At 36.9% G+C, this 21633-nt stretch overlaps 1 protein-coding gene across 1 annotated transcript; it reads left to right on the top strand.

Annotated features, from left to right (window-relative positions):
• The first annotated feature begins 1301 nt into the window (after window positions 1–1301).
• LOC142624573 (cyclin-dependent kinase E-1) lies at window positions 1302–12749 on the top strand. The gene is made up of 16 exons (XM_075798184.1): window positions 1302–1666; window positions 1765–1875; window positions 2488–2591; window positions 2680–2722; window positions 2850–2948; window positions 5195–5264; window positions 5716–5810; window positions 5951–5984; window positions 6071–6155; window positions 6719–6796; window positions 7697–7744; window positions 10691–10723; window positions 10963–11068; window positions 11152–11376; window positions 11453–11519; window positions 12334–12749. The coding sequence occupies exons 1-15, from the start codon at window positions 1436–1438 to the stop codon at window positions 11516–11518; spliced, it is 1428 nt and encodes a 475-aa protein (XP_075654299.1). The 5' UTR covers window positions 1302–1435; the 3' UTR covers window position 11519; window positions 12334–12749.
• Window positions 12750–21633: the final 8884 nt, after the last annotated feature.

Raw genomic sequence — 21633 nt, 5'->3', positions numbered from 1 at the left:
TGTCAATTATTATTGTTTGAGTACTTTGAAGCTTCGGTCGTACTGTTGAAGTCTACAGACTATGCCAACATTTTGAAAAAATATATGATGCCCCTGTCCTATGGAGAGCACCACATCTTTGTGAGAGGTTTGCTCTATAGGACGGGCACGCCACATGTATATGAGAGGCGTGCTTTATAGAATGAGTACATGTGATATCGTCTACAAACAATAAAAGAAAAATGGCAAACATCATGCTACTACAAATTTAATTAAAAATACCTTCTAGACTTTGCTACTAGTGCTCTTTGCTTGCCATAAAAAAATAAACGGCGGTGTTTATTTCACACCTAATTAGTGATTGTTGCACACAATAGTATACACATATTTTATGTGCAACAACTGGTGTGTAATAGTATTTTCTCAAAAGTTAATGCTTAAATTATTTTGCTATCATAGAAGATAAATAGTTTTGAAGACTTTTCCTATAAAAGCAACTTAGAAGTTGTTTGGAAGAGTAGTTTAAGTTATGTTGATTGAGTATCTTTGATATATGTGTGGGTAAAAACGTGTGTAGAAATATGTGTAATATTGATTAAAATATGTAATTATGTGTTTAAATACACTTGCCAAACACCCTTTAGTGATTGTCTCAAACTCTCACCTGAATTGATGAGAAATGAGAACGTTGTGTTTATTTCACACTTGAATGTTGCACACAACATTATACACATTTTGTGTGCAACAACCAGTGTAATAATATTTTAAAAAAATGAATGCTTGAATTATTTTGCTATTATAGAAGATAAATAGTTTGTAAAGACTTTCCTATAAAAGCAACTTAGTGGTTGTCTCACACTCTTGCCTGAAATGATGAGAAAGTGATGCAGTACAATTTTTACAAGTCACAATTGGCCGCCTCAAAGTCCAACTATTGATGTTTTGCTTCTAGTGCAGTGAAAGCCATCTTAAAAATAAAAAAGTCAAGACTTTTTGGGTAAAAAATTGTTTCTTTAAGATAATTCTGAAGATATTATAATTTGATTAATTTCTTTATACATAATTTTTTTTAATAATTACAAATTGACAATTTTTAATATTACTAATAATAATATCTAATTCATAAAATAAAATAAAATAAAATTCGAAATATCTAAAATTCAATTCCCAAACAAAGACTACTAATTTTAAAAATTGTGATTTGAACTCTTAATTTGCTTTTTAACTTTTGATAAGTAAAGTTTAAAATCGAGATTTAATTATTTTAAACTCATATAATATTCAGGTAAAATTAAAAACAGTGATTAAACTTTAAAAATGGTGACTTGTGAGTTGAGAATTGTGTAAAATGAAGTAGATAGGTTTGCGCAGAGAGAGAGAGAGAGAGAGAGAGAGAAAGAAGGGTAGCCCACGAAGGAAACCAAAGCAAAGCTCACACTTCTCGTTGGTCCAAAAAATGGGAGATACAAACAGCAACAACGGTAACAATACTAATAACAACAACAAAAAGCCGGAGTGGCTTCAACAATACGATCTGTTGGGTAAGATCGGAGAGGGCACCTATGGTCTCGTATTCTTGGCCAGGATCAAGTCCTCGACCAATCGTGGAAAGTCCATCGCCATCAAGAAATTCAAGCAATCCAAAGACGGCGATGGCGTCTCTCCCACCGCCATCCGCGAAATCATGGTCAAAACTCTTTACTCTTTTTTGAAAATTGTGATTCTGAGAATGAAGATTTTATTAAATTTTGAACTTTTTTTTTTTTTGAATTTGTGATGGTGTAGTTGCTACGAGAAATTTCACATGAGAACGTGGTGAAGCTTGTGAATGTTCATATCAATCACGTCGACATGTCGCTCTATCTCGCTTTCGACTACGCAGAACACGACCTCTATGTATGTGAGCCCCCCAATTTTTTGAAAAGTTCATAGATTTTCAATCATTAGGGATTTTGAATTTTAGTATTGTTTAATTTTTGGGGAATTCTATTTGCCACAACAAATTGCTGTGATAAGCTGTGATTCAAGACCTTTTCTCTGGCTGTTTTATTCCAGGAAGCACGGATACTTCATTTAGGGTGCTATACCGCCCGTTTCATGTTATAATTTTTCAAAAATTGCTTGTGTCTGTGTTGTTGTACTCGTAACCGTACCGTTTTGGTGTCCTTGGTTCCTAGGTTTTATTTGAATTTTTGTTTAATACATATAAATTTGCTATATGGGAATTTAGAGAAATTTATCCTGATATTATCGATATTTAGTGACATTATATATTTATATTGATATTTGCACTCCTGAATCTGATGCAACTTTGTTTTGGCGAACAATTGCTTTTTATAGGATTACTTGATTGTCGTCGTTTTCAAGAGCTAGTTACATGTCCTAGATGATAAATTTTAGTCACAGCATATGCTAGTCTCAGGATATTTAGGCAGAAAAGCAGTATACAATGCAACCATTGTTAGCTTTATCTATATAATGGCATTATTTGTGATCGCTGCATGACAGGAAATTATTAGACATCACAGGGACAAGGTTAACCATTCCATCAGTTCGTACACAGTTAAATCATTTCTCTGGCAACTGCTCAATGGACTAAACTATCTTCACAGGTAAGGGTTATATCTGCAATGCCAATGTTTATTTCCTTTGTGACTTCATCATTGTCGATGGACGTATGATGTTGGAATTCTTTTGCAGTAATTGGATCATACATCGAGATCTAAAGCCTTCAAATATCTTGGTAATGTTTTCACCACTTTATCCCTCAGTTATATATGAATACCTTTTATGCCTAGAGTCACTATTTTCATACACAATTATGCTTGTATACATTTTCTGCTGAATTTACTTAGATCTTCCATGAACAGGTTATGGGTGAAGGAGACGAGCAAGGAGTTGTAAAAATTGCTGATTTTGGACTTGCAAGAATATACCAAGCTCCCTTGAAGTCATTAGCTGATAATGGGGTAGGAGGCATCTTTTGTGTTATTGGGTGCTACCTTGTTTGTAGTTTCATGTAATGTTCTCGTATTTATTTAGGCAGACCTTGGATATGCACTAAGTAGACATGTAGAAAACTTATGAGGCTATGAAATCAGAAAGCTCAATATTAGATAAGTGATGCTTGTATTCCTCAGTCCATGAAAATACGGGGTTCAGAGGAATGAAATTTTGATGCCCAATCAGAAAAGAATTTTTTGAGAAAAAGGGGTTGGGGGGTGGGGATGATGAGGAGCCTCAAGAATTTGGGCTGCCCTTACTCAAGAATTTTCCTCTTGAATCCATAGAAATGTTGAGGAGCGTCTCTGGATGGCTCTGTACTTACTATTCATGAATTGATCTTTCAACACATAGAGGATCAAGAGTGGTTTTAAGTATATCCAAACAAAATCTGAACAAATTTGTTGAGCCATCAAACATTGCAAAGACAAGGTTAAACAAACTTGGCTTAGCCTTCATGCTATATCTTGTTAGCATCAGCCATATCTATTTTCTGTGATGGTCACCATCAAGAACTTGGCCCTTGCAGCCTAATGCATTATAAAAAGCCACCTTTGGGGGGTATTAGTTAACTTGGATTAACAAAAATTCATAGGAACAAGCTACATCTATCATATTCCCTAATAGGCACATCCTCTCTCTCTCTGAATCCAAATTGCATGGAGCTTTCGAATTTTGAATTGTGGAAATTTAACTTGGAACTTTGTATAAGAATTTGCCGCCTGCCAATCAAACGCCATATTGTTCCACTGAGCTTCCTCATGTATGAGGCTAGTGAGCCTTCTTGGTGCAACCATCATATTCTGATTTTCATTTGAGAACTTTGTTTGTAAGTTATTTTCTGCTTGTGCTTTGTTCTCAAGCCAAAAATGCCGGATCCAATTGGTGCTCATAGGAAATTTCAGCTTCCTAGAAACTCAAATTTCCTCGTATCACTTTTTCAATTTTGCTCTGCCACTGTTTCTCAGCTTCTTGCCAATTGCTCTACTTGATTAATGATCAAGGGTCCGGAAGAGGGAGATAGTATCACTTGTCTTTGGTCTTACCTTGGTACTCAAAGGCGAGCTGGGCACTTGCCTACGCGCCCGGGTGAGGCGAGGCGAGGCGCTACTAAGGCTCCAAGGCAATGTGCCTTTAGATCCTAGGCAAGCAAGAGGACCGCCTTAAGTCATGAAAAAGACGCTAAGGCGAGAGCCTCAAATTTTTTTTTTTTTTTTGTTTTTATTTTTATTTAAAAAAAAAAATTGTAGATGCTTGTTGTGAAACCTATTGTTAGAATAATTAACAGAGCCTAAACCATGTTAAGCTTATTTTGAAATCAATTCATAGACCTAATTTCTTCATGCAACACATTTCAAAAACAGTTTATTATATTATTTCAATACATTAGGTACATGAGATTTAAGTTCTATGTATAATAACTATATTTGAAATTTTCCACCTCACTTTTATTGGGCTGGCACCTTTTTACTGCCTCATGTCTCTGGTGATACAAGGCCTTGACGCCTTAAGGTCGCCTTTTGCCTTTGACTACTTTTGGTCTTACTGCATTTGCAAAAATTCTGATCCGCAAAATGTGGTTGTTTCTTCAGCAGATAAACACATTTACATAAACAAAATTCTTAATTTTTAAAAATTAGCATTTGCCGAAGAAAGTGAGGATGGATCAGAATTCCAGGAAAGTGAGAATAGATAGGAGTGCTTTATTAGATGTTTAAAATCTTGGAGTTTCCAACTAAGGTGCTATCCTTTAAAAAATAAAAATTAAATAAACAGTCTCTTCTTGAAAAGAGTATTTCTAAATTTATAATCCTTTCAAAGTGTGTGCTTTGTGATAATATTTGTAGCAGTCTATAATATGTGCACCTATGGTGAAAACTAAAGTAAAGTTATGCCTATGTATTGATCTTATGGATATCAAAAATTGTTCTATGATTCTGGCCGATGCGTAAATGATATCTCCTTGCCTACTTTTGTCTCAGTATGTCAATTGGTGATATGCTCAATACTTGGATTTTGATGTCTTTGTCATATACTGGGTTCTTGAGCTGCCTTGTTTAAACCTGTGTAATCATTTCACTAGTGATGTGATATCTTGGAAACCTGGATATGAAAGGCTTGACCCCCATCCTCAAAGTTCCTTTAAGCTGCTTACTTAAAAAATTATTAACTTGTGCTAATAAGATACATTGGTTTCCATTATTACTTGTAGGTCGTGGTAACTATTTGGTATCGTGCACCTGAGTTGCTCCTTGGGGCGAAGCACTATACAAGTGCTGTTGGTATCCTTGACACCAAATTCTGCATAAAATAACTCCATGCATTTGAATGCACAGACAAAGTTGCCAATAGATTTGCTTTGGGGGTACTGCTTCATGCAACATTGTTTTGTGATCTTTGTCTCAAATTAAGTTTTGCTAGAATGATAGTTGTTGAATTTTGACCACATATTTGCACATGCAACATCGTTAAATCTATGCTTCTGTTGCACCAATGTTGATTGCATGGAATAGTAGGATATGTTATGTTATTCTCTACCTTGAACTGGAAGGGATCTTTACTTCACCAAGTTATTAAGATTGACAGGAAGAAATTCTAACAGTAACAGAACTGTAGAGCTAATATGTCATGGATGAAGTGAATGTTGAAATTGTGCACCAGTGATTAAGAATGTTGTACATCCTTCTTTTTCTGATAAGTAAGAATGCTGTACATCCTTAAAATTGCAACTAGATATGTGGGCTGTTGGATGCATTTTTGCTGAGCTTTTGACTTTGAAGCCACTTTTTCAAGGTGCAGAAGTCAAGGCCACACCAAATCCTTTTCAGGTAGAATGTTGTTTGTGGCTTTATATGGTTTCAAAGTTTAGCTTCCTTGACTGTCTTTCCATTTTTAGGATGTAGTTTTCTAAACTGTACTACTTATAGACATTTTGTGATCCCTATAATTTAGTTTTCCACTTCTGCAGCTTGATCAACTTGACAAGATATTCAAGGTCTTAGGTAATTTTTCTGCCTACTTTCATGTTGAGGCCTTTTTTCTCCTTCTATGTTGCAAATCTATATTATAGCTCATTGTTGTTGCAAAGGCCATCCCACTCTAGAAAAGTGGCCAACTCTTGCAAGTCTTCCACATTGGCAACAAGATATGCAGCATATACAAGGGCACAAGTAGTAAGTTTTTCCCCCCCTTATCTTATCCAATGAAGTATTATAAAATAGGCAATAAAGGAACTTATGTGCATATGCCAGTTGTCCTTGAACCAAATGACATCTCCTTCCTCTCTAAGGAAGGGGTGAAGTTTGAAGTTATGGATCTAAGTTGGTGGAAGTTTTGTATCTACCTACAACGACAACAACAACAACAACCAAGCCATAATCCCAAAAATTTGGAGTCGGCTATAGATCCTTAACAGATTAAGTAGTTGGCAATGTATTCTTTTCTGCCGTTTCATTCTGTCCAAAGTCATACTCCATTATCTCCTTAGTTGACATATCCTTTTGACTACTTCTACTAATGTTATTTTGAGTCTTCCTCTACATTTTTTCATTCTCTTAACTTGAATCGACTTACTCTTTCTCACTAGTGCATGAAGCACTCTCCTTTATACATGATCAAACCATCTCAAGCAACATTTAAGACACTCCCTCCTTTGCAGGGAATAATTATTTTTTTTGTTTGTTTGTTAGGTTTACTGCTTTTATCTTTAATATTTCTAATTTTTATTCTTTTACAGTGACAATACTGGACTTAATACTGTCGTTCATCTCCCTCCAAAAAGTGCTGCATATGACCTCCTATCTAAGATGCTTGAGTAAGTGGCACCTTGTAGCTATCTATTTACTTATTACCATGACTTCTATTTTGGTCCTTGAAATTTGGTCATATTTTCATTTAAATCCTTTAAGTTTGAAAAGTTTCAGTCAAGTCCTTTAGCTCAAGTTAGTTTGTTGATGTCACTATAAGCATTGACTGAGGGAATTGCATGATACCAAATTATCTGTGGCACATGCTACATCAATGATCTGACATCGAAGTATGCCGCATCAGCTGCATATAAAACAATCATCAATTCTTATAATCTTTTTAACATTTCATTAGAAGAAGGAAAGAAAGAAATCAAAGCAAAGCAAAGCATAGCAAACAAAACTACAGACACCCACCTCCATCTGCCATAGTTGCCATCACCAGACTCCACTAGACCCTCTACTGCTGATTTGGCACCACCCGCATGAGGTTCCAATTCCTCTGTCAGCATGGATCACCCTTCTGCCTCCATCTCAAAACTAAATATAACACCTGAATAGGCTGAACTCTTCTCTATCCTTCCCTAAACTTGCCACAGTATTTCATAATGAGATGGAGGAAGCCTCAATGACCTCTAAAGGCACTGCTACTTCAAGGACATACAGTACAGGGAATAAATTGCAGTCATGCCATTCGTAGCAGATTTTTTTTTCTTTAAATTTTAAATCGGACAGTCAGCTTGTTGCTGTGAAGTACTTTAATTGTAAGGGGCAGCATAAAAGATTATCTTGCTCAATTTGTCTTAAGCGAAAAGCCTGTTATAATTTGTTGCGGTTCCAAGTTTTAATTTCACTCTATACTGTATTTCTTGCTGTAATCAATGTAGTTCTGATTACAGGTGATTTGTTTTAAAGTAGAAATCATGTTAATTAATCGCCACACTGTTCTTGTGTGTCTTTATATGCAGATATGATCCTCGAAAGCGTATAACTGCTGCACAAGCTCTGGAGCACGAGTATGACTTCCTCTCTCTCTCTCTCTCTCTTTATGTGTGTGTGTGTGTATATATATATTTAATTATTTACTTTTTACAATGGGGCCCCATCACCCACCCCAAACTTTTTTTTTGGGGAGGGGGGGTTGATTTATCTCATTGTTTCATTGAAGCTGGATCCAGCATGATTTCTGTTCTATATTCATCTCTTGGTGATATGTGAATTCTGAATGGAACCTAATAAGATTCTTCTGCTGCCTCTTTTCTTTATTTTTTGCTAACTCTTATCTTCTTGGTGATTTCTGAATTTTGAAGGCAACCTGATATTTTTTTTTTTTTTGGGTGCCCAAAAACCCTCTAACCCCGATAGATTTTCTACAGTGATAGTACCCCAGAAAACAATCATCAAGCATATCAGACCTAAATTTACCTTACTACCCAATTCTTTACTTATGGGGAGATCGTTTTGTTTGGAATTGATGGTGGAAAGACACTAACCTGACTGGTCATCTTCTCATTTATTGCTTCCATGGCATGTGTTACATGGGAAGTTCTGGAAACCCCTAGTTATGTAGTGGCTTTTAGATTTTGGTAATTCAGTGATCTTGAGTACTGCTCATGTATTCTGTAAATTTACTTGGCTCTCAAGAAATTTATAGTCATACGGGTTTTACTTTTCCTCATCCTCACACTAGATGTGATTATATTATATTATATCATGACAGCAGCCTTCTCTTATCTTTATTGCTTTCCGGAGTTAGAATCCTTTATTGCAGAATTATGTATATGCAATTTTGCACGGTTTTTTTTTATGGCACTTATGTTTGATTGGACTCTTAATTTCAAGTGAGATCTTGAGTTTTTGTACCTGCACTTGCCACTCTCTGAGCTCATCTATTGCGTCTTTTTGTAGGCCTCATCTTTTAGTACATTAAAGCCCATAAATATTGTTATCCTTTTTTTAATATGTAATATAAATTTATCTAACCAATTTCCCTTGGAATCATATCTTCACATTTTGTTAAATTGAATTCTTGCTTGGGTAAAGTAGTCTGGTCTTTGCAAAATGCATCCCCCCCTATTAAAAGTTTGGGTCAATATTGTCAAGGTATGCTATATGGGATTTTTTTGAGGGGAAGAGGGGGGGGGGGGGGGTGTTGGGTGGTTGACATTTATGTGAATCAAGTTATGTTGGGTTGAAAAGATGTATATGTTAGTGTTGTTAAAAGCGCTCTTAAGCTCGAAGCCCCAAGGCTCCCCGGGCTTTTGACTCAAAAGTTAGGCTCATTCAAAGAAGCGCGCTTTAGGCGCACTTTTTTGCACTCTTTCAAAAAGCTCAAAGCGTGCTTTTTGTCGCTTTTTTATATTTTTCAAAAAAATAAATCAAAACTGAAATAAAACTTTAGAATCTTGACATTATTGATATAAACCATTGATTTAACATGTTTTTAGTGTAACTTATCAAAAAAAGATATTTTGAATGTAACTTGTCCTAAAAGGCTAAAATCCAACCCACAACCTCCTAGTTCTTCCCTATTTTTATTTTTATTTTTATTTTTTCTTGATTTTTCTCCTTGAAACAGTAACCCACCTAGCTTCTTCTTCTTTTTCTATTTTTTCCCTTTTGGATATCTGCTTGGTACCAATTACCATGTTGCTATGTCCTCATATTCTTAGCTCATTCATGGAAGAAAAAAAAAGTACGATATAACATATTTGTGGTAATTGTTTAGTTATTTTAGTGGTTGATGTTGAACATAGCAGACTAATTCCTATAGAGTTACAAGTGATTAAATTATTAACTAATATTACTAATTAGTCATAGGGCATCATGGATATTGGGGATTTAAGAAAGGATATTACATGGAAGTACTCATATCTAGCTTATCCAAAAAAATAAAATGACTTGATTTGCAATTTTTGTGTTAAAATTGCAAAAGTAGGGCTTATGTTATATGAATTATATAAAAAAAATTATTTCAATTTCTATGATAATTTGATCATTTGATTGTTGCATTTCTCATTAATAATTATTTTTAAATTTATTAAATTATTTTTTTTAAATGTGCGCTTCACTTCAATCAGGCGCACGCCCGCGCTTTGCGCTTAAGTGCGCCCCTTGCTTTTACCAACGCTGGTATATGTTCATAAATGTACTAATTTTGATTCAAAGGCTTTCATTTTATCATCATATACCAACTACTTTCAGATGCATCCCTTATTTCCCCCCACCAAAAAAAAAAAAAAACCAGATATATCCTGCCACCTCCTCCTTTTTGTAAATAAAAATAGCATCTTTCTTCTGGTATATTTCAGAGTTTGACACCAGAGATTGGTGTTGGTGCTGGCCTTTGTACCCAATATTATGACCGGTGATTTGGGGCATAATCCTAATATTTGTTGAACATTGAATCAACTGAACTTTACTAAATGCCTAAAAGTTCTTGGGTACTTTTTAAACCTTAGAGATTTAGGTATGTTTTATTTTAAACCTTAAATTTTCAAAAAATTTCATTTATACCTCAAAAAGATTTTTAAAACATCTCATTTAAACCTTATAATTTTATATTGTCTTATTTAAACCTTAAGAGTTTCAAATGAAGGGAAGGGAATATGTTTTGAACAAACAGAGGTTAAGGTGGGGGGGTAAGTTTCATCAATGGCGTTAATAGAAAAAATATGCTAGAAGGTTTAAATGAAACGTTTTTGGAAACTTTGAGGTTTAAAGGAAACATTTTTAAATTATTAAGGTTTAAAAGAAACATACCTAAAACTTTAAGGTTTAAAAAGTAATTTACCCAAATTTTTTTGAGGAAAGCTATATAATTGATAGCATTCCTGTTACTTTAGCTTATATACCTTGAGCTGTCCTCTTCTATGTTCTTATATGGCAGAGTAGCAGAGTTATAACTAGTCATTATTTACTGGACACCACTTTCTAAGCGTCCTTTGTGGTTTGCTTTTCAGGTATTTTCGAAATGATCCTCTCCCAGGACGGAAGTAAGGGTCCTTTCTTTTTTCTTTTCTTTTTTTTCTTTTTCTTTTTTTCAATTCTTTTCCTTTTGGTCTTTTCCCAAATACTGTAGTGGAGAATTTTATTTTCCAATGCTTCAAATAATAATAATAATAATAATTAAAAAAAAAACCAACAAAAACAAATACTTCCAGTAGATGTAATGTGAAGCATATAGCAGACCTGTGTTTCCTTCATTTTGACGAACAGAAGACATCAATTTCAGTGCCCTGGTATCCCCAAATGCAGACAAAGCTGTGAACTATCCTACTCGACCAGTGGACAGAACTACAGATTTTGAAGGGACAACTAGTCTACAACCTTCACAACCGGTATACTTGTGCATGTGTTTTTGTCTCTTATGTTTATGCTTTGGATGATGTGTGTGCGCTTATTCTCTGATTCATTGGACTAGGTATCATCTGGAAATGCTGTTTCTGGAAGCATTCCTGGTGCCCATGGAGGGACATTGAGATCTGGCCCTAGGCAGATGCCAGTAGGTGGCATGCAAAGGATGCAACCTCAGGCCATGCAAGCTTATAATAATCTAGCATCTCAGCCAGGGATGGGTAGTGGAATGAATCCTGGTGGCATTCCAATGCAGCGGGGTCTTCCTAACCAGGGCCATCAACAGCAACAGGTTTATTGCATTGAGTACTAGTTGTTTTGTTGTGGAAGTACTGGTTCCTATTTCTGATGCCCCATATCTTAAGCAGGTGAGAAGAAAGGACACTGGAATGGGGATGACTGGATACCCTCCACAGCAGAAATCAAGGCGCTGAGGTACTTCAACTCTGAATTCCCTTTGTTGAATTTGCCCACAATACTTTAGTATTATACTGAGTCACTATTTCACGAGATGTTTACTGTTTAGGTGCAGTTTGACTCACTCTTTTCTTAAATGAAAAATAGGGAACGTATATATAGTATGGTTAATGATGCTGTCTCTGCAAAAATATGACCCCAAGCTCAGGAAAAAGAGTATCTCATGGACAGTCTTTGAATCCTCTCTCACGTGGGGCCCACATGCCATGAGAGGTCTCATGAGATACCCTCTCCAAGCCCTGTCCCTTTCTTTCCTTCCATGGCCTTTTATCAAAGTGCATTAGTATAAAAATAAATAAATAAAATTTAAAAATGTTAGGGGAGATAAATGCTCTCCTATGCTGTCAAGTACACACTTGTTGCCAATTATTTCTTTTCTTAATGACATGCGCATGCGCGCGCGCACGCGCCACACACACACACACACACACACACACATATAGATGACTATGTTTTTTAGTGACAGCTAGGGGGAAGAATTCTGGGTATCAGAGAATGATCTTGATTTGAATATTATGTCTCAAAATTATTGAACTGTATGAATCTACTAAAGCATGCTTGTCAATTGTCACTATGTCATACTTACCCAAAAATAAAAAGGCTCAGCACTTTCTATATCAGAACATCAAATTCTCTGTTCTTTTATCATTTGTCCTATGAATCATAACTTATTTACCTGTCAAATAGACCCCACCCCCCCCCCCCCTCCCCCTCCCCCTTTCCCAAAATTTTACAATGCATTTAGCTGGAATTTCACATATAATATGGTTAGGTTATGGAGGCATATGGGGAGTGAAAGATATATTTGGTTCATCATGCTTGAACTCATCCGCTACTTGTCAGAATGTAAAGTTGAGATGCTTTGCCACCATTACTTGGAAACCTTATCCTTCATTTCACGTCGTCAGAACTTAAAGATCAAGGATCACAGAGTTTATCTATTCTCTGTCAGATGCCTTTCTGCTCTAACCTCGATTTTGTTACTGCAAGTGCTGATGGTATCATGGGAGGTAAAAGAAGCACCAACTGCACACTAGCCGGATGGCATGCATGTCGCTGTGTACACTAAATGTAAACTAAATTACTACACATGTTAGTTGTGTACACTAAATGTGACTAAATCACTATAAATGTTTGTTGTATTTCTGCCAATGAGCAAGCTTAAATACAATAGCACTCTTGTTTGTATTGCTGCTATTAAGCTTGCTTAAGACTATACATAGATTTAGGATATTTTTTTCTATACATAGATTTAGGATATTTTTTTTCTTTTTTCTTTTTTTTTTTCCTGTTGAGAAGGGAGGGGGGGGGTGGGGGGTGCTGGTTTTGATAGGCGGGGGAATGAAATTTGTTAGCTGGAGAAGGGAGTTGTCTATTTCATGAGACCTCGTTAAGGACAAAATTTAGCTACAAAATTAGTTCTAGCTGAATTTTGACAAATTCATCATTGCAGAATTTCCTCCATGCTTGCAAAATTTTAAGAAAATTAAAGACTAATAGCTATGTCATCAATAAATTTTTTAAATTACAAGTTTTTGTAATTTAAAATTATGTACAAAATATAAGCCTATAGATCACATAGTAAATAATATCCAATTGACATAAAATTTAAGATTTGTATTAAGAGCGTAAAGAACATGTAATTTAATGATTAGATTTTTAAAATATGTTGTAATATTTATTTTATAGAGTTTATAGCATTAAGCTACAACTAATTTTGTAGCTAAATTTTGTTTATCTATTAATTCATCTTTGATAACTATGCATCCCTTAATGAGGAATACTTAATCCTATGATGAATATTCAGCAAAATAGGAAAATAATCCCATGAATAAAAGTGTGGTTTTTCCCAATGCATCATTACTTCTTCTTTTTTTTTTATGGGACAATGCATCATTACTTTAAGGGAACGTTTGATTTGCTATGATATTATATTAAGACGTAATATTATAATATTATGTTATTGTAATTTTAATACAAGAATATAACATTAAATTATTTAGGAAGGTAATGAAATTAAGATGATGTGATATATTTTGCAATTTTAAATTATGATAATATTAGAAAAATAAAATAAAATAAATAAAAAATCTTAATCTCACGTTATCGTAATGTGCATCACATTAAGGGCATATCACAACAAATCAAACGCCTTTTAAAAGCCAAGATTTTGTGGAGTGCTCTACTCTTACCGTACATAAAAGAGGATAATGGCTGGTCTAGGTCTAGATGGTTTCATTGGCATTCTATAAGAAGAAATTAGGACATAGAACATAGAAATTTCATTTCAAATTGAAAATTTCTCATTTGCAATTCAGGAATTAATTTCATTTGAGATCTAATATTCAAATGGTCAAAGGCACTGGTTTTTGCTAAAACACGATTTTATTAAGAAAGAGCAAGAATTCCCCCGTCCAAGGCTCACACAGAGGATGAAGATCTTAATTAATACAGCAAAACGGGATTTTGAGAGGACAGCAAACTTGGTTAAGGCATGAGCAACCATGTTTTCTTCCCTTCTCACACAACAAAAACAAGAAACAAAACCTGAGCTAAGTACTTTAAGAGTCATTACAAGAATTGTAGAATTTCCAAGGATATTTGGAGCCTTCGTTGTTCAAGGCATCAAAGCATAAGTATGCATCTCCTACTCTATCCTGCTGATAGTGTTCCAGCTTTGCCAGTTGTATTGCCCAGAAAATAGCTTCTGCTTTGGCTACGGCAGGTACCCTATCTAGAGTTTCTTTGGTCCAAGCCTTCAATATCTCGCCTTTTTCATCTACGGCCGCCACTGCTAAGGCTGCATAATCTATTGAAATTGCTGCATCTACGTTCAATTTGAATGTCTCAATAGGTGCTTTGGTCCATACTGTAAGATCCTTACTAACATGATCTTTTTGAGTTTGCTAAGCTATTGCGTGTTCAATGATCCTGAAGGGGATAAAAATAGGAGACGGGTATTCTTATAAAACTTGAAGGGACGGAGATCATGAAGACGGATCGACACCGTAGGTGACTCGATTGTGACGGTTAAATTGGCTGAGTATCCGTCATGTACGAATTAATTGAAGATTCCAAGTTGTGTCATTTGATATGCCTTAAATCAACTTTTGCTTTATCCCCACGCAAACGTGCACACTTGGACTTCTTGCGATACACGTTTGAGAAGACTCCTATATGGAAAGGAACTTGAGAAGGAAGTTGTATCCTAAAAGAAAGGTAATTCCACTCAATATAAATACCCCAGAAACCCTAAATATGAAGGTACGCACAATATTCTTAACTCTGGCACTCTAGGGTTAAAGGAACAAGATTCTAACTTGACCTTCGGAGGGTTTTTGGCCGGCGCCACACCGGTGCTCTCTCTCTAGGTCCATTATTTTCTTTTTGCAGGTGTTGCTTCGGCTTGAGGGGTGCTTGCAACTCACTAGTGATTTTTTCGGCATCATCAGATCCTATGTCTCAATGCTTGGATAGGAGCTAGAAAGTTCACCTTAGCCCCTTTATGCTCCACCTGATTTCTGAGATTCCAGATAGCTTTTATGGTGAAAGATAATTGCATTGAGATATGATCTTGGAATGACTTTCATGACAACCCTTGGTTTCTTACACAATCTGGAGGTTGTAAGATCAATTTTGCTCTCTCTGCGTTGTTGCCAATGTTGATGTTATCAGAGTGTAGGTCTAACTTACTACCAAAGTAACCAAACCAGATAGCTCAACCACATATTTGAAAAACAAGGGGACACTTATTTCAAATTCCTACTGAAAGAAAAGGAAACTATACACACCCAAGAAAATAGCCAGATGCTCAAAGAGCTTTAGACACCCTTAATAGCAACAATAATAATAATAATAAATCCAAAAGTATGACAATGTTATATGTGATCTAATTAGAGCTTTTAGATGAAGTCTACCTACTATCTCTCTTCTTTCTTTCTTTTTTTCTTTTTGTTTTTTAATTTTTGGGATAATATGAGCTTTTAGAGGGGGTTTACGAGTGTCTGAGTGTGAGAATTAGTTGATGTTGCTCTAGTTGGTTGAGTTTCGTGTTTGTGTGGCAATCAAATAAGACTCATAAGATGGTGAGTTCCAAATAAATAAATAAGAGGGCGAGTTGACACGCGTTTCTATATTTGGGTTCACTAACACACATTTTAGGCCCAAAAGGCTGAACCAAAAGGGCACTTGGTCTCTTGCAGCAACCTGGGTTTGTGCTCATGAGCACTATTTTAAAAAATCGGACTAACCATTTCAATTGGAAACTGAACCCTAAACCAAGTCAAAAAATAGAGAAAAACAGGTAAAAACCAAAAATCAGACCCAGTTTTTAAAACAATGCTCACAGCTAGGGCTATCCATGGGTTGAGCCGGGTCAGGTTTGTGCCTAACCCAAACTCGACTCGACAGCATTGGGTGGGGAAAATTTTAACCGAATCGGCCAAATCAAGTCGTATTGGTTTCGGGTGTGTATCAATCGGTTTTGGGTTTGAAGAATTTTGGCTGAAATCTAGCTGGATCTCAGTAGATCTGGCCAAATCTTGTGAGATCTAGCTAATATTTGTTTGAATCTATCAAGATTTGGCCGAGATCTCACTGGATTTGTCGAGATTGGCTGAGATTTCCTTCTATTGGCAGAGTTAGAGTTGGGCTTACCAAATTTTTGGCCAAAACTCGCTATTTTTGACAAGGAGAGAACAAGTCTTCAGGCAGGTTAGGTTCGTCAATTTCTCAGATAGCCAAATTGTCGCTCAAAACGACAACATCGGGTCCTAGTGCCGGCAACCTACAGCCGACCAAACCACTGGTTGGATCAGGTGGGTCTTTGGGTCTAGGTGGGTGGTGGATAGCCCTACTCACAGCCTCACGAGTGATTAGAAATATTGTTCATGACCCCAAAAAACAAAAAAAACAAAAAAACAAAATTTTGTTTTAAAATGCTCAAAAAACAGTGTAGTTTGAATAAACTAAAATTAGGCCATGGAAGTAACAGAATTTAACGGAAGAACTACATTTAAAATGATTTCAAACACTTGGGACTAAAATAAAATAAAATAATAACAACAATAATAAAAACCCCAAGGACCAAAATCAAAACGGGCCCTTAACATAAAGGGTATAAAGTATAATCTACATTTTAATATATAAAAAGCAAAAACTTCCGGTAGATGTAATGTTTTTTTTTTTTTTTTGAGGAAAAAAACCATGCTTGAACTTTTTATTAATGAACTACAAAATCAGTCGAAACAAAAGTATCAAGATTTGATGGAACATACTCCATCCAGACTAACAATGAAAAAGAAAGTCTTACTCTCTAAGCTAAAGCATATGCAACCGCATTTCTTGCCGAACAGTGTGAAAGAAAGGGAAACTCCTAGAGGAGCTAGCATGGACCAAAGTATCTTTTACTACGTGACCAAATGAGGAGGAAAATAAAGTACGAGTATTTAGAGCCTTGATTATTGTTTCTGAATCTCCTTCAAAGTGTGGCTGATGTATAACAATTTCAGTGGCAAAAACTACAACTCGCCTTGCCGCTAACATTTCCAACGACTCACAGTTGCATGTTTCCCCACCTTTTCGGCCAAAGCAGCTATGACCTGTCCTGATGAATCGCGCACCACAACACCAATCCCTGCCTCCTCGCTCTCATTAAACATCACTCCATCAAAGTTTATTTTATACTCACCTGGTTTTGGAGGCATCCATCTTCGTCTTCGTCTCGGTTTTATCGGTTTTCTGCTGCAAGAATAGTCTCGGCTCTGCTTGAAAATCTGCAGAAAGTTGCAAGGCGTATCTCTGATCATCCCCAGCGGAACTGTGTGCTCTTGGAGTCTGGTCTTGTTTCGGTGAAGCCATACATGCCATGCTGTTGTAGCGATCAGCTCAATCACTTGAGGATGCGACATTAGGCGGCCAACCAGATCCAGGAAATCCCCATGGGCCGCTTCAAACTGGTTAACCCAATTGAAATCTGTGCACCAGAAGAGCCTGATCGCCTCACAGCTCCATAATGCATGCAGTGTTTCTTCTTCACACCGTCCACACCGATGGCCCACCGAATCCGACACGATTTTCCTTTTGAGCAAATTTACTTTTGTTGGCAAGCAATTTGTACAAACCCTCCACAGCAAATTTACTCTTGTTGCTACCGAGTTTGATACCGAAGCCTCAGTCACATTAGCTTCCTCACAGATGGCCTTGTATCCTGACTTCACCGTGTACACACCTTCCCTTTCAAGTGTCCGGTACATAAAATCAGCTTGGGGTGATACACAGAGAGGAATGGACCTAATCTGCTGTGCTTCCAAGGGAATGAAGCATGATTCAAGCAGTTGGTCATTCCACCAACATGCATCAGAGTCCACCAAATCTGCCACTCTAGCCTCACTGTCCAGAACCGAGGGAATGGGGGTGACCGTGCTTCTTGAACTTCTAGGCAACCAGCAATCCTTAAAAATCCGAATAGTTTTTCCATCACCCACCCTCCATTTTGCACCCGACAGAATGACTTTTCGCGCCTTCAAAATGCTTTTCCAAGCAAATGAACCGAATGAATGTTTGGCCTCAAAAATAGTACCATTGGGAAAGTATTTGGACTTAAAACCGCGACTCTTAGTTTTATAGCTTAGTTTTATAGCATAAATAGAAATAATATAAAAGTAATATATATATTAGAAATGGAAACAGGATAAAATAGTGAGTTTTTATCATGAACAAGTCTCCACACTTTTTTGGCCGGCATTGCCTCATTGAACTTCACTAAATCTTTAAAACCCAACCCTCCTTCCTTCTTTGGTTTACAATGCGTCTCCCAATTTTTCCAATGGATCTTTCTACGCTCTCCTCGTTGTTCCCACCAGAATTTTCGGATTAACATCTCAATGTCCCAACAAAGTCCCAAAGGTAGTTTGAAGCACCCCATCGCAAATGTGGGTATGGCTTGCACAACTGCCTTCAGACGCACTTCTTTTCCCGCTTGAGAAAGGAGTTTTCTTTCCACCCTTTCAATTTTCTCCACACTCCATCTTTTATGTAATTCAAACTTGCCCTTCTATTCTTTCCTACCATCGTTGGTAGCCCTAAATATTTTTCATATTGTTTTATCTCCGGAACACCAAGGTCTTTTATTGAATTTTTTGTAGTCTCACTCACAGATTTGCTAAAAAAGAGGGTTGTCTTGTCAGTATTAATTTGTTGACCCGAAGCTTTTTCATACACCTTCAAAATATTTTGGATGGTTTTTATCTCCTTAACTTTTGCTCTACAAAATAAGAGGCTATCATTTGCAAACAAGTGAGAAATTTTTGGTCCTCCCCTACAAAGAGAATAACCCTACATATTTCCTTCATTTACAGCATGTTGTATCAACCCATTTAGCCCTTCCGAACACAATAGAAAAAGGTAAGGGGATAGAGGATCCCCTTGCCTCAAACCTCTTGTTGGTACAATATGACCCCTTGGTTTCCCATTTACAAAATAGAAAACGAAATAAAGCTAACACACTCATAAATCCACCCAATCCATTTTTCATGAAACCCCATTTTTCCATAATTTTTACCAAGAACATCCACTCCACCCTATCGTAAGCCTTACTCATATCTAATTTCATAGTCATGAAACCCAAATTTCCTGTTTTTTTTTTAGTTTTCATATGATGTAAAGTTTTAAAGGCCACTAATATATTATTTGAGATGGCTTTGTCAGTTTGAAAGGCACTTTGAAACTCAGAAATAATTTGTGGCAAAAAAAAAAAAATTTAACCTATTTGCTAGCACCTTTGAAATAATTTTATATAAAACATTACAAAGGGTTATAGGTCGAAAATCGGAAACTTTCTCAGGACTTTTAACTTTAGGAATGAAAGTAATGTAGGTATGGTTCAAACCTATGGAAATTTTCTTGGTGTTCAAACAATCCAACACTGCATCTGTAACGTCTACACCAATGCTTTGCCAATAGTGTTGGTAAAAGATTGGTGGCATTCCATTAGGTCCTAGAGCATTCAGTGGAGCCATCTGCTGTAATGCCAGTTCAACTTCATCACTTGTAAAGTCACCAATGAGCCCATTGTTCATATCCTCCGTTACAACTCGACCGGTATGTTGTATAACATCCTCCACCTCACTTGGATTTAATGAAGTAAACAAATCCCGATAGTAGTTCTCTAATAAGCCGGCCACACTATCATCTCCCTCGCACATGACACCATTTGAATCTTTTAAACCCATGATACGATTCCTCCTAAATCTTTGCGAGGCTTTGTTGTGAAAGTACCTTGAGTTTTTATCACCTAATTTCACCCAATGGACTTTTGACCACTGCTGCCACATTTTTTCTTCCTTCACCAACAACTCCTCTAAGCCATTTTTCAACCTTACCAACTTAGCGGCATCACTTCCCCTTAAGGCCGCCCCTTCTACCTCCTTCATTCTCTGCTTAATCTCAGCTATCTCCCATGTTATACTGCTAAAACACCTTTTACTCCACCATTTTAATTTTTCTTGGCACCTTCCCACTTATCCTACCACCCTATTCATCAGTGAACCCCATTCCCCTTCCCCCCACGCCAATGCCACTGTGTCATGACACCCCTCATCTTCCAACCACATCTATTCAAACCGCCAAGGTTTATTTATCCTCCTCGGTATGCCATCGATATCAATTATTAGAGCCTTATGATCCGACGAACCACAATCTAGGATTTGAACCTTGGTAGTCAGATATCTATCAAGCCAATTAACTATTCATACTGCCCTATCCAGCCTCTCCCAAATAGAATCACCATTAGCTAGACTTTTGAACCACGTGAATTTACTCCCCACAAAGCCCAGATCCATAAGACCACCTTCATCCAACACATCGCAAAAATATTTCATCTAATTGTACGGTTTAAGTCTCCCACCCAATTTTTCATTTGATTTTGTGATCTCGTTAAAGTCCCCTACACACAACCATGGTGCCGAAAATCTGCCCACCAAACTTCTCACAAGGTTCCATGAATCCATCATTCTGTGTATCGCCAGCTCACCATAAAATCTTGGAAACCTCCACTCGTCCTCCCTTCCTTTGTTTATTAGTACATCAATGTGGTTTAATGAAGAAGACTCCACATCTAGCTCAACACCCCTTTTCCAAAAAAGGCCTAAACCACCACCCAAATTGACCTTTGACACACCAAAATAATTACCCATCTGCAATCTATCCCTAATTTCACCTAGCCTAGCTTTAGTCAGCCATGTTTCGGTTAAAAACACAACTGAGGGATCTTGTGCTCGAACCATATTCCCAAGCTCTTGAACTGTCAGCCGATTCCCAAGCCCTCGATAGTTCTAACACAAAATACTCATTGTGGCTGGCGAGGCTAGGAACCAGCCTCCACCATTTCATTTTTTTCAACTTCACTTTTCGAAACAATCTGCTTTTTCTTTGGTAACGCTGAATGATTTTCTTCCTCAAACAAAAACCATTTCTGCCCCTACCCCAACATCCTTTGCAGGGAGTGCTTCCACCTTGTCCTTTTTCCTTGACCAGGAAGCAGTTTTGTATGTGCTGGACTGGAAATGGGACTCTGCCACACCATTACCTCCCTTTGGATTTCCTCTTTTTTTTTTTTTTTTTTGCCTCCTCATAGCAATCCTGTTTGAGTTCAACCTCTCCCTTATTTTTTGCTCCAGTCAGCCATGTTCCGCTTAAAAACACAACTGAGGGATCTTGTGCTCGGGCCATGTTTCCAAGCTCTTGAACTGTCTATCGGTTCCCAAAGACCCCGACAGTTCTAACACAAAATACTCATTGTGACTGGTGGGGCTAGGAACCAGCCTCCACCATTTCATTTTTTTTCAACTTCACTCTTCGAAACCATCTGCTTTTTCTTTGGTAACGCTGAATGATTTTCTTCCTCAGACAATAACATTTTCTGCCCCACCCCAACATCCTTCGCAGGGAGTGCTTCCACCTTGTCCTTCTTTTTCCTTGACCAGGTAGCAGTTTTGTATGTGCGTGGACTAGGAATGGGACTCTGCCACATCATTACCTCCCTTTGGATTTCCTTTTTTTTTTTTTTTTTTGC

The sequence above is a fragment of the Castanea sativa genome, chromosome 2 (genome assembly GCF_040712315.1).
Source record: "Castanea sativa cultivar Marrone di Chiusa Pesio chromosome 2, ASM4071231v1".
In the NCBI taxonomy this organism is placed as follows: Eukaryota; Viridiplantae; Streptophyta; class Magnoliopsida; order Fagales; family Fagaceae; genus Castanea; species Castanea sativa.
This window is presented reverse-complemented; position numbering and strand designations above follow the sequence as displayed.

Coding starts and splice junctions, on each gene's coding strand:
- LOC142624573 (XM_075798184.1), top strand. CDS start 1,436: ATGGGAGATACAAACAGCAACAACGGTAACAATACTAATAACAACAAC. Junction 6,797..7,696: donor CTCCTATCTAAGATGCTTGA/GTAAGTGGCACC, acceptor CTTTATATGCAG/ATATGATCCTCGAAAGCGTA. Junction 11,377..11,452: donor AGGGCCATCAACAGCAACAG/GTTTATTGCATT, acceptor TATCTTAAGCAG/GTGAGAAGAAAGGACACTGG.